Here is a 12718-nt window from a genome sequence, read left to right as displayed (position 1 = left end):
CCCACAGCAATCATGTGTTATCCAATGGTGCCGAGCTGCTCCTGAGTCACCAAACTGCTACCTGCAGTCATCCTTATAGTCATATGAGAGAGCTGATTGCTCTGCCTGAGGACATACAATGACCAAGTGCTAAATTCCTGATCTTCTCTCATAAACACTCCTCCTCCTCCCTTCCTATCAGTATTCCGGGACATACTGGTGACCTGGGTCACCCCATGAAATAATCATATACTTTTTCTTTACAGTGATGGGAAGAACTCATCCTTTACATGTTAGACAAGCGCTCTACCACTGAGCCACACACACACACACACACACCCCAGCCCAACAATAATACACCTTAAAATAAAATACTGAAAACAGGAGTGTGTCAGCAAACCTGTAATCCCAATACTTGAGAGGTGGAGGATTAAAGTTCAGGAGTTCAAAGCCACCCTCGGCTGTATAACAAGTTTGAGGTCCACACAGGCCACATGAAACTCTGCTTAATAAAACCAAATACATAATAAAATAAATGTTCACAATTGTGTAGTAGTGTGATGTACATGGAATTATTTCTATGGAGATTCTTAAAGACTTGGTCCAGCCCTGTTGTGAGAGAGGTTAGTTGCTAAACTCTAATATTCAAGTGGAGGGGCGGGATCTTAGCAGTCAGGTATTTTTGTGTATGCCTACTCAGGGCTGGCATTCTTGGATTATTCTTTTGTTTTTTCAGAAAGCACATATGGATCCTTATCCCCCACCCCCACCCCCACCCCAACCCTGGCCCCTGCCAGTGGGGACTTTTCTTTATTGTTATTTTTAAACCTGAAGGGAGTTTTTCAAAGCAGCATTCTTGAATTCCAAACAAGAACATTCTGTTAGCAGAGCCTGAAGAACTGTTTTTTTCTGTTTAGACATTCTGTCAGGTGCTTTTCCACCGTCTTCCCCCGCCATCCTTTGGGTGATAGGAGGGGAGCGATGGTATTTGGGGTTTCAGCGGCGCTGCAGGCCTGTGGTCTTGAAAATTAGTCATTATGTGGGGCGTGGGGACCAGGGAGAAACCCAGAGAAGCCAGTCTTCCTGTTTCACACAGATGAAGGTAGATGGAGTGACATTTATCTATTTATTGTCCTGTGTTCTCGTTCTCTGTCTGTACAGTTATTTCCATTTTCTGTGCTCCTAATTCGTGCTGAGGTCATGAAACTAGGTGTGATTTCAAAAGCACTATCTGAAGCAGCTGTCACTAGCTTTCCACGCTCGGCCTAAACTTGAGTTTCCTCTAGTTGGAGCTTTTACAAGCTAGAACTCACCGGTTCAGGACCAGTTCCTCTAGGGAATGCTTCCCCAGCCCCAGGCTTCTTATTTCTGAGTGTTGAGCAAGGCAGGCATATGGAGTATTTTTGGTTTGGCCATTCTGCCTGTCTGCATGGTACCTGGAAGAACACTCTGCCCATAGAAAGCCTCACATCTTCACAAAAACCTTCTTATATTAGTTGGTGTGTGAGATCCCAGTCAGTGCTCTGTCAGCATGTAGAAAAAACAAAAAACCTACCTCTGCTCTGAAGGACAGGCAGTTCTCTTCCACAGAGAGAAAACACTGACTTGTGAGTCATGGCTCCCAGGCCAGATTGTCTGTAACTAATAAATCACTTGACCTTGGTCAGATAATCTAACCTGGGTCTATTTTTCCTCATCTGGAGAATGAGTTCAAGGAAACAGTTTCTAAGATCTCTTTGGTAAATAAATAAATAATGGTTCTTCTCACTGAGAGAAAACAGCAAATTCCCAGGCAGGAAAGCAGTACTAAACGAGGCACCTTGGCTAAATTATAGGCTTCCCAGGAGGCAGCATGGTTAGGTGGCCTGATACCACTTCAGCACTGGCCGAGCGTGTGGAGATCCTGTATGCCACCATTGGGAGAGCTACTACTTTATACTTTAGCTGGCAGGTAGAGCATTCGCAAGGTTTTGAACAAGGAATGATCTCAAGGTTGGTGTGGGCAAAGGTGCAGGGTAGGAGGCCATCTCATGGAGGTGCAGCCGCCTCACTGGTGTGCACACCACAAAGGATAAGATAAGAATTTGTGGTCAGGAGTTGGAGAGCTTGGATTGGAGGCAGACATTTGGAGACTCTGAGCCAAAGGAAGTTGTAGCCCACAACTCAGGAGCAGTCTTTGTTGGTCTGTGTGGGTGGACATTCTGACCAGGCTTCTCCCAAGACATTGTGGCATCTCTACATGTTTTCTTTGTCTCTGGTTGAGTGGCACTGTTTTCAAAGAAGATAAGAGGAGCTCAGTTCCCCGGGGCCAGCTGACAAGCTTAACTTCTCAAGTCGTGACTTGTCTGGTTACGGACCTAAACCTGTCCATTTGGACTTGTAATTAAGTTTCTCTTACATGTTATGCATAGTAATTTCAGGCATCTTAATTATCAGTGTAATAATCGGGAGGTTTCTGTGTTTTATGGTTCAAGTCAGTACCAGTTTTCCTTGCTTTTAGCTACATAATAAGTTCTCTTACAAGAGCACAGCTCACTGTACAGCCTGCTTTAACTGCTAAGTAGCTGGGATGGGATGATGTTTTTCTTTGCAACTTTTTAATAAGAAGTTTTAAACTAAATAAATAAGCAGAATACTAAATAATAGACCACACTCAATGGTAGACTTCAGGAGATGCAAAACCTGAATTCATAACTGACTGCAGAGAATATTTTCTCAGTTCTGTGACTAATATGCTTGAGTTCGATAGGTACAAAATTCATTTGGTTATAAGGATGGAAGCCTGTGTTGAAATGGGTTAGGTTTAGAATTTTGCTTAAAATGTACTTGGCCATGTAACTGAGGGTGTTCAGCAGTATATTGGCTCAAGCGAGACCCAGGGGCTGGCTGAATGCTGTCAAAATTCCTTTTCTGGCTCTTCAGGTAGTTTTCCTCTGTATGTTGGCTCTATTTTCACTAACAGCCTCAGATTTACATCTTTGGACCTGAGAATCCCAAAGAAAGATGGGTCTTTCTCCATCCACTTTCCATACAGCAATTTCAGGGAAGCCTCCAGCACATGTCATCCCCTGAGTCAGTCACTGTGGCCTGAGAGATGGAGGAACTTCAACCTGCTCAGCCACACACACACATCTGGAGTGGCGGGTCATGAGGTCTCCTAAGGGCAACTCAGCGGAATCACAGAGGGAAAGTGCTTCTCAAGAAAAAACAACTGAAAGAAAGGGAAGAGATGTAGCGATGGTTTTCCTGCCTGGCCCACAGTCAGGACAAATCTCTCTCACCTGCCAGTCCCACAGCCCCTCAGACCCAACCAAGTAAACACAGAGACTTATATTGGTTACAAACTGTATGGCCATGGCAGGCTTCTTGCTAACTGTTCTTACAGCTTAAATTAATCCATTTCCATTAATCTATACCTTGCCACGTGGCTTGTGGCTTACCGGCATCTTCACATGCTGTTTGTCATCGTGGCGGCTGGCAGTGTCTCTGACTCAGCCTTCTACTTCCCAGCTTTATTCTCCTCCTTGTCCCGCCTATACTTCCTGCCTGGCCACTGGCCAATCAGTGATTTATTTATTGACCAATCAGCAACACACTTGACATACAGACCATCCCACAGCAAAGAGATGCTAGTCAGCAGAAGCCGCTAACAACGTCTACTCAACACCAAAGCGTGAAGCCTAAACACTAAACATGAAATAGAAGTCTTATTACCGGCTTATGTGTAGAGGACTCTACGTTTATGATCTGTTATTCTGTGTTCACTGTGATCTTTGTGGGGTAGCCATCCCAGACACCACAGTGACACCTCCCCAAGCCTGGCTTCTGAATAGGTCAGACTAAAATGACTGTCAAAGGAACAGGCATTGCTCAAAGATCCACTTAAGGTCCGACGGAATAGATGTCGTCACTTACAGGGATTTGGCTCAGTAATCATACGGTTGCCACCAGGCCAGAAAGGAACCAGGAGAAATGGTTTGGGTACTCCAGTGTCACCAGAAAATGGGAAGTACAGAGATTTGAAGAGTAACCACAGGTTAATAAGAGAGTCTGGGAGAGACTGAAAGAGAAAATTCATAAGTAAACACCTGTGTTGAGGGACACACCTGATGCATGGCGGGTGCTGTTCCTCAGCCTCTTCCTGTATGCATGCATGCAGGTGAGCATCCTGTATGTAGCACACCCTCGGCCTGGCAGCTCCTGCCCTGCAGGGAAGCCTCTTCACAGAGCCAAGTCTCTGGCTTTTTCACCTAGTATGCCTACAGGCTATGTCTGGCTGGAAGTGTCTTTGATAACATAAACAATAAAAATGCTTAAATTAGGCACTTGTCTGACCAAAGTGATGTTTTGCCACTGTTTTAAAACCACAGTGATATGAGTTACTAGATTTTCCCCCTCCCTGATTTATAGCCAGTCTGCTGAGTTCATTAAAAAAAAATCCCCTAAATCTCTAGATCTTTATGTAACATGTGGGTGAAAATAGATCCAGCAAAAGAGCAGAGAGAAGATTTATTTAAAACAACAATAACATTAACTACTACTCACCATATATATGAATATATTTGAGGCAAGCCTGATAATCTTATTTATCAAAATCATCAGAATTTCAGTATTGCTCAGAAAAACATAGGAACCATGATATTTTTCTTTGCTTCGTGGCTTATGATAAAAATGTTTTCAGTTTGCAAATGGCAATTAGAGTCCTCAAACAAAGCAACACTTAATACATCCCCCAGTCCTCTGTTCTTAAAATAGGTAGAAAAACTCAACGACAGAGCTTTCCATGGTTGTATGAGAGTCAGGACCCCACTCTCCTTGTAAATAATGTTCAGTGTTTGGTCCGTGTTTTTGTATGAGAATGATTCTCTCTTTACAGTCATTTGGGCTGATGACTTGAATGTAGTGTTCCCATTTTCCTGACATTCCAAGCTGGCTATCTGGCCTACTGTAACCTCAGGGATGACTCTTTGGAGCCTCATAGGATGAAGGTCTGCTGAAGATGGTTTGGACCTAGACTCCCCTCAGGACTGGGGCTCTGCCACCTGTCAGTGCATATGTCTGAGGCCCACGAAGTGAACCCCCTGCATCTGACCTGGACTTAACGCCTCCTTCCCTGTCATTCTCTGACTGCTACTCTTAAGCAAGCCAGAGCCACCTTTACTTTGCCTCTTGCAGCTGTTATTGCAAAGACATCTGTCTTGGGTGTTGAAGCAACTCCTGACATGCTCCCCGGTGCCGGGGCGTGGTGAGGTTTCTCCCCGGCTTGGGTGGCAAGACAGGCTGCCACATGGTTTGCTTGCTACTCCAGCCCAGGCAGCATGGATTGAGGGCTTGTGTGGGAAGATTTGGGAAGCCTGACAAACAAGGAACTAAGATCACCAGCAGCTTTCACCCTGGCTTCATTTCAGACCTAGGGAATGTTTTGTCAGATCTGCTTTTATGTTAAGGGAAAACCCAAACCCTAGACTGTGTGTGTGTGTGTCTGTGTGTGTGTGTAAAATATTTCAGTGCAATTCTAATAATGCTCAAAAACTGGATTTGCTTTGGAAGAAAGGGGACAAGGAAACATAGAATTCAAAATTTATTTCTGAAATCTGTTAATAAAGCATGGCATGGGATACATTTCTGTTCTGGTTACCTTTTCTTAAATCTAGCCATCATTCAGTTTGTCCCGGGCTAGCCCGCATGACAGACAGCTGCTCCCGAAGCTCGCGTTCTCGGGAGTCATGTGCTCTGTGCTCTTTTGCCCCCCCAGCCTGCCTGGGTCCCATGGCAGAGACCCCAGACCCCGAATGTGGGGACAAGGATGAGCTCGTGCTGTTGAATGAGATTTTCAGTGCCTCCTGCCTGGACGAAGGGGAGTTCAGTCGAGAGTGGGCTGCCGTCTTCGGAGAGGACCGGCTGAAGGAGACGGCCCCCGTGGGGGCCCAGGGAGAGCCAGACCCCAAGCCCCAGACAGGCTCTGGATTCCTTCCTTCGCAGCTTTTAGACCAAAACATGAAAGATCTACAGGCTTCTCTCCAAGGTAGGTAGCACAGTGACTAGAAACTTCTGGTGTTTTGCTTGTCCATTCCTTTCCCCCCCCTTTGATATAAAAGTTTATTTGTTCTTTGTGGTTTTGTCTGAGTATGCTTTCTGTATTTTTACTTTATAACCAGTACCTTTTTATTTTATTATTAGTGATGGTATGTTTTTGTAATTTTTTTTTACATCAAGTGACTTTTTAGCTGAAATCTCCAAATCACACCCCAACTTTCAAGACGTAGTGTCAGGCTCAAGATCAATTGTTTCTCATAATTTTCTCCCTCTGTCAGTACTTTCTTAGGAAAGTTAGGGGAGGTCCTCAATCTTACTTTCTCAATTGGATTTAAGCCAGTTTTGTGGCATGCATGAGAGGATCTTGCTTCTGCAGTTCAAACCCTGTGGCCTGGCCACCCCTGACTGCCCGGACCTGCACCTCCCATATACCCATGAGATGTGCTGCCTATATTCCTGTAAACATGTTCTCTTTTTAGGTGCAAAGTGACATTCCATTGGACCTGTAACTTTGTCTCCTCCTTTATATTATACTCACTCTACCTCTCTTTACACCTTGACCCGTTCCTACCTCATGTTTGCCCCAATTCAGCAGTTCCTGTTCTGACTACTGCATACAAAGTCAACCCCCATCGCAGCCTCGAAACAGACAATTTCCACCCTGACCAAAAGTGCTCTTCACTCAGAAGAGTTCAGTGCACCAGGGCTCAGCATCAGGCCACATGCTGGTTGAGCGTTGCTGGTGTGTTCCCCCCACCGTGATTCAAAGTTCAAAAACAAAGCTCAGTGGTGAAGTCTTGAGTTTCTAAACTGGGTCTCGAGAAGGAAACCGTTTTTTTCTAGTGTGAATTTTTTCTTCCTCTCATGTTACGTAAATCATGAAGACAGGAATTACTCCTATTAAGAGATGTTCAAATTCTTTTGGTTTTTCTATGAACTTAAGCTATCTCCTTAATAAACAACGTGTTTATCTGGCACTTACAGTGGAGAACAAATGGGAGAGTGGAATGATTAAGTAATTATGGGCTATTACAGCCGTAGGTCTCGGGAAATGAGATCATTCATACGGGAGCTGGTGGGCAAGACAGAAAAAGAAGTCCTCCCTTTTTTATGAACTACCTTTTCCCTTTGATTCTCTCTGTGAATCCTGTTTTGCAGCTGTCTCATGTATTAGCAGGCACGGAGTTGGAGGCCGCAGGGATAGAGAGGATGCTAGAAGTGTCTATTTCCACCTCTGGTTTCACCCTCCCCTTCCCTGGGTGAAGCCCAGTGAACAAGTCTGTCAGTCTTTTATCCTAACCCTCTTGTAAGAGAGGACCTGACAGGCATGGGAGACTGCAGAGGCCAGATCTTCAGCCCACGCACCTCTGTGAGATTCTGCCGCGCCTCCAGCTTGCTGCAGAATGATCCCTACAAGGCCCGCAGCTTTGGGGACCTGGGTGCCGTGCTGCGGCAGGGAGCAGTGGTGGCTAACAGTTACTGCAAGAGTGAGAAAGCAGGGTTCCAAAGCCTCTTCCTGGACAATGTGTGAAGAGCTCTGGTCAGACAGAACCCAAGAGCTGTAATGGGGGGGGGTAACTGTGGGCTTTGCACTTGCTTCGACCCGAGAGAAGGCACCTAACCACTTGTGGGACAAAGGAGGAAGGTGTTCCGACAGTAAGAGAGAGATGCAAGGTGTGACCTGGGAAGGGAAAGAGGGTCCACAAAGGGAGGCCATTCGTTTCCCAGGCACACAGTCTCATTTGAGGTTGCCGTCCTAATGCCCTAGCAAGGTGCTCCCTCACTAATACGCATCTTTCCGGTCCCCCTTTGTGGAAATGCACCTGTGAGCACAACAGGCAAGGCTCTCTGCCTTCCTGCAACTCACTTTCCAACGGGGCAGCAACAGGGAATGATAGACAATGAGAAAATTAACACAGTAGGGTAGAGAGTGATCAGTGGTCGTCAGGGGAAGACAGAGCTAGGGAGAGTCAGTGTTGTGGGATGGCAGGGGAGCTAGACAGGGTCTTGCTGGGAAGATGAGAGCCAAACAAGACTTGAGGGGATGAGAACTAGCCATGGGGAGGCTTGGGCAGATAACCTTGGTTGACCCCATAAGGTGAGAACATGCACAGCATGACAAGGTCTGCAGGAAGAACATTCCTTGGAGTCGAGTTGGCAAGAGTGAGAGGTATGAAGAAGGGGAGGGGTGCTCCAAGGCTGTGAAGGTCAGACAGCATTATAGGCTGGACCGTATATGCCAACAGAAGCTAGACTACATGGGGCATGGGCATGCTGGGCAAATCTCCAGCCTCCTTTCGGCAGCCATGTTGAAAACCACCACAGCACCTCTAGCCATCAAACAGTAAGCTCTGCTTTGTCATTTAGCGGCATCATTTTGGTTGTTGTAGTCTCCTCTTCCTGTGGGCTTCTAGCAAGACTAATGTTAAAGTTACTCGGTGACTATGGAGTTTCCTTTACTTTGTAAATGGGTACCAACAGAATGCCTAGAGGATTCAAAATATCAAGGGGAAAAAGTGTCTACATGGTTGAAAAAAAAAAAACAAAAACAAAAACAACAGCCCATTCATTGACCACCACCGCTCCAGAATCCAGAATGGGAGCAGCTTTCATGCTACCCAATGCTGCCCTTGATTTAGGGAACTTTCCAGATGTGTGTGGTATAGATACAGGAAGGTTGCTTGCAGTGGCTTGCAAATGTTGCACTTTAAAGGCTTCTGTCAGGATTCCTCTCATCCCCAAAATAAGAAAGGATGAATGTTAGCCTAAATTTTTTTTCACTGCATCTATGGTTGAATAGAAAAGCCATCTGATATGTATGGGTAGTTGTATGTAAATGATAGTTTAATGATGACTATTAAACCCTGGCCACATTATATTAAGATGGATTCCTTTGGTTAATCAGATCGTGTCAAAACCTAAGTTCAGTAACCGCTGAGATAATTAAGGAATTAAACTAAACATGGGGAGGTGGGTCATGCTGTCATATTGGCTCAGTGGCATTGTGTAAGAGGGAGTGGAGTCCAACTTTATTTTGTAGCTGCCCTCTTCCTCCTCATACTGTAGCACTGGCAACTCTCTCTGCAGCTCCCTGGGTTATTACCCCATATTTAAGTAAGTGGGATGTTGGTCTAGGCTTCTTATCCCAGCAGCATCTTATCTGTGGGTTGGCTCCCATCTCTGAGAGGCTAAGCTGTAAAGTCAAGTAATTCTGTGACTCTTCCAGCCGTAGACAGGAAGATAATGCCAGCCTGTGCTCAAGACAGCACTGCTGGATGCCAAGCACCATGCCCTCTCTTTACCTGTGTCAATTTACCCATTTAACCTGCTGCTTCCCAGGCGAGTGCTGTCACCATCGACACTTTAGAGACTAGAAAACCAAGGAAGGAAGCAGTCTGTTGGCCCAAGGTCACTCTTTTCGGTAAAGGCAGGCAGACGTTGAACCTGAACCTGGGCAGCAGTCTGACTAAGCAGCCCATGCCTGCCACTAGGACCGTTGTGACCTCTCAGTGCCATGTCTGATAGCATAGGTAGCTGTCTCCAGGCCCTTCAGGCATCTGCTGCCACTCGAGCAGGGCTTATAGTGATCAGCCCGGCTGTGAGTTCCCTGGTTTCACACAGGAATCGGGACACTGGGGCACCAGGGTAGACAACAGGATAAATGGAGTTGCAAAGAGACAGGGTCCTTGCCCAACAAAAATTGAGTGATGGTCCAGAATAGAATATTTGAAAAGGGGTCGTCAGAGAAGTCTCTAGGGGTAATGTTTGAACACACCTGTACTTGTCCTGGCTCCCTGAAAGGACTGAGGTGAGGCATCTGCAGGGTCAGGGGGTCAGAGGGCAGAGGTGGAGGGCTCTGGAAGCCTCCAGTCATTAGTGATCTCCATACTTTCATTCTTTATCTTTCTCCTTTTCTTCCCCCTCTTCCTTCCGCTCTCCCTTCTCTTCAATCTTCCATCTCCTAGAATGGTTTCGGTCTGCCTTCCCTCTGGCCTCCTCATTCTGTCCCCCAGCACTCTGGGGGACTACAAAGGAAGAAAGCAAGTGTGCTCCCCTCTTGCCTAGTCCAAGCTGTGGGCGTTCACAACAAAAATCACATGTCTGATCAAGTCATTTTAGAATTTTGGAGAATCCATTTCAGCTGAGATTTCTGAGTGTCTGGAGGTACTGGCTTGAGAGGGGTAGCCTAGCTTGGTTCCCGTTGCTCTGATAGAGACCAGAATGAAAAAAAACCTGTGGATGAAAGGGTTTCTTTTCTTTTACACTTGCCCTTCACAGGTAATTATTGAGGAAAGTCGTGGCAGGAACTCAAACAGGAACCTAGAAGCAGAGCCATGAGGAATACTGGCTTGTTCTCCCTGGTGTACACTGCTTGCCTCCTCCCTTCCCTCCTTCCCTCCCTCCTTCCTTCCTTTCTTTCTTTTAACTAATTTATTTATTTTACATCCAACTGCATTTCCCCCTCCCTTCTCCTCCCATTCTGTCTCTCTGGCTCGGCTCAATCCAGTCCTCCTCTGTTTCTGTTTAGAAAGGAGCAGACCTCCCCTGGGCACCAACAAAGCATGGCGTATCAAATTGCCGTAAGACTAAGCACCTCCCCTTGTATTAAGGCTGGGCAAGACAATCCAGTGTGAGGAGTAAATAGGTTCCCAAGAGCCAGCCAAAGCGTTAGGGCCAGCCCCTGCTCCCACTGTTAGGAGTCCCACAGTAGACCAAATCAGCCTGCTCTCTTATAAAACCCAGAACCATCTGCCCCAGAGTGGCACCACCCACAGTGGGCTAGTCCTCCCCTCTTCAACCATTAATCAAGAAAATATTCCCATAAGCATGTCCACAGGTCACTCTCATGGTGGCAATTCCTCAGCTAAGGGTCCCTCTTCCTAGGTGACTATTTTGTATTAAGCTGACAAAAATGAACCAGCACATGTGGCTAGGACTTCCTGTACCCATGAAATGATGAGAAAATTATGCCTTCCTAGGGCTTCGAAATATGAGTAGGCAAGCCAGCCAGAGAGTGCTGACCAAGCAGACACTGAGGAAGGTTTGGAAGCCTTTTCAACGTTAAAAATTGAATTTAAAAGTAGACTCCAATACAGGAAAGATTACCAGCTGCTCAAGATAAATGCTCCAGCAGATCTTTCAGCTTTGGATTCTGCGAAGCAGAGCTGAAGCTCTCCCTGGAGTCACAGAATCACAGAGCCTTGTGTTCCTGCAGGGTAGTCTTCAGTTTTGCCAAGTTCTCAGATGCTGTTACCATCTGGGTGGGCTTTAGGTTTGGGTTATCGAAAATAAACCTCAGGCTGAGCTCATCTCTTTCCCCTCCTGGGTTAGCCTGGTGCCAGGTAACTAACATTTCCAGTACTCATGGAAAAATGTCAAGGAAAAGAGAGCCGGGTGTATTTATGGCATGAACACAGCGTGGGCACTCTGCTTGGGACAGTGGGATTGTTAACTCCATCGGGGCAGCCGACCTTTCTGGGCCTGCTGAGCAACAAGAAGGTAGAACTTGGAGAGCTGCAGGATTCAAATGCCTCTGGTGCTATATAGAAGGAACCTTCAAGACCAACTCCTCCACCCACTCTGTAGATGAGGAAATCCAGGAGCCTCAGAAGGTCATGTGCCTTGCCAAGTTCTTGCACTTTCCACCACTGTAGTGAGGGCGAAATACTCAGCTTGGTTTACAAGATCCTTTAGAACCTAGCGCCAGTTTCATGGCTGCCCACAACTCCCACACCTTTACTTAGCATGACTCAATGACAACTGTGCCAAAGAACCAGTACACTTTTATAGATGGTAGTGCCGAGATATAGACCAAACTGTCCTGGAACTCATTAGGTAGCCAAGGCTACCCTCAAACTCTTAGTAATCCTTGTGCCTCAGCCTCTCAGTGCTGGGATTACAGACATGCACCACCATACCGTGAATTATATTTTCTCTTCATCCACTGGACTCCAGTCGTACTGAGCTTTAGTGCACCCAGATCTTTCCACCAACGGGGCCTTGGCACACGTTCTCCTCAGAGCATGCCATCCACACCTACACATGCATAGTGCTATACTTGGCTGACTTCCCCAAAGCCTCAGTCTCAGTTCATCCACACCCCAGCAATCTACATTAGCTCCTGCTGCTCCACACTTCCATTACACCCTGTACTTAAATCACCCTCTTACCTCACCTTATGGAAAAACTGATTTCATTTGTCTCTTCCTCAGGTTGTCATAGAAACAGGATCCACAATTGTGCTATTCACCATATTTTAGATCATAGCTCAATGCCTAGAATTCAGTGGATGTTTAAAAGATGCTTGCTAGAAGGATGGATGGGTGCATGGGTGGGTGGGTGGCAAGCAATAAGAGAGAGAGAGAGAGCACCTGGCAAATGACAGGATGCTGGGTCAAAAGGTGACAAGCCTAAGATGTGAACTCCTTTAGATAACACGTTAGCAGGTAATCCTCATACATGCTGAGGTATACAAAAATGTGAATTCAGCGTAGCTCCACTGAGAACCTGCTCTCTAGCTTTGCTATTACTTAGTTTTACCCACAAGATCACAGTTCACTTGTGCTGCAGTCCAGTGAGACAGGAGCCTTACAAACACCTTGCAGGTGTGCAGTGTACCTGAGGGGCTTACGGCCACCATTGCTGTGCTTTTCCGATTTTGTCCTTCATAGCCAATCCCCCGCCCCTGAGGCCCTCGGGCTGA

General features: G+C 46.3%; 1 protein-coding gene across 8 annotated transcripts in view; it reads left to right on the top strand.

The window, feature by feature from the left end:
- Ica1 (islet cell autoantigen 1) overlaps positions 1–12718 on the top strand; it is a 149396-nt gene that overhangs the window by 129778 nt on the left and 6900 nt on the right. For 7 of the 8 annotated variants that reach the window (XM_059257377.1, XM_059257373.1, XM_059257376.1 and 4 more), the window contains exon 13: positions 5735–6004. In XM_059257377.1, the coding sequence (XP_059113360.1) occupies positions 5735–6004 (270 nt within the window). Of the gene's footprint in view, positions 1–3013; positions 3172–5734; positions 6005–12718 lie in introns of those variants that run through there. The other variant, XM_059257379.1, reaches the window with a different exon arrangement.

Source organism: Peromyscus eremicus, chromosome 3 (genome assembly GCF_949786415.1).
Source record: "Peromyscus eremicus chromosome 3, PerEre_H2_v1, whole genome shotgun sequence".
Taxonomy (NCBI): Eukaryota; Metazoa; Chordata; class Mammalia; order Rodentia; family Cricetidae; genus Peromyscus; species Peromyscus eremicus.
The sequence above is the reverse complement of the archived record's forward strand: the minus strand, read 5'-3'. Positions and strand labels throughout refer to the sequence as shown.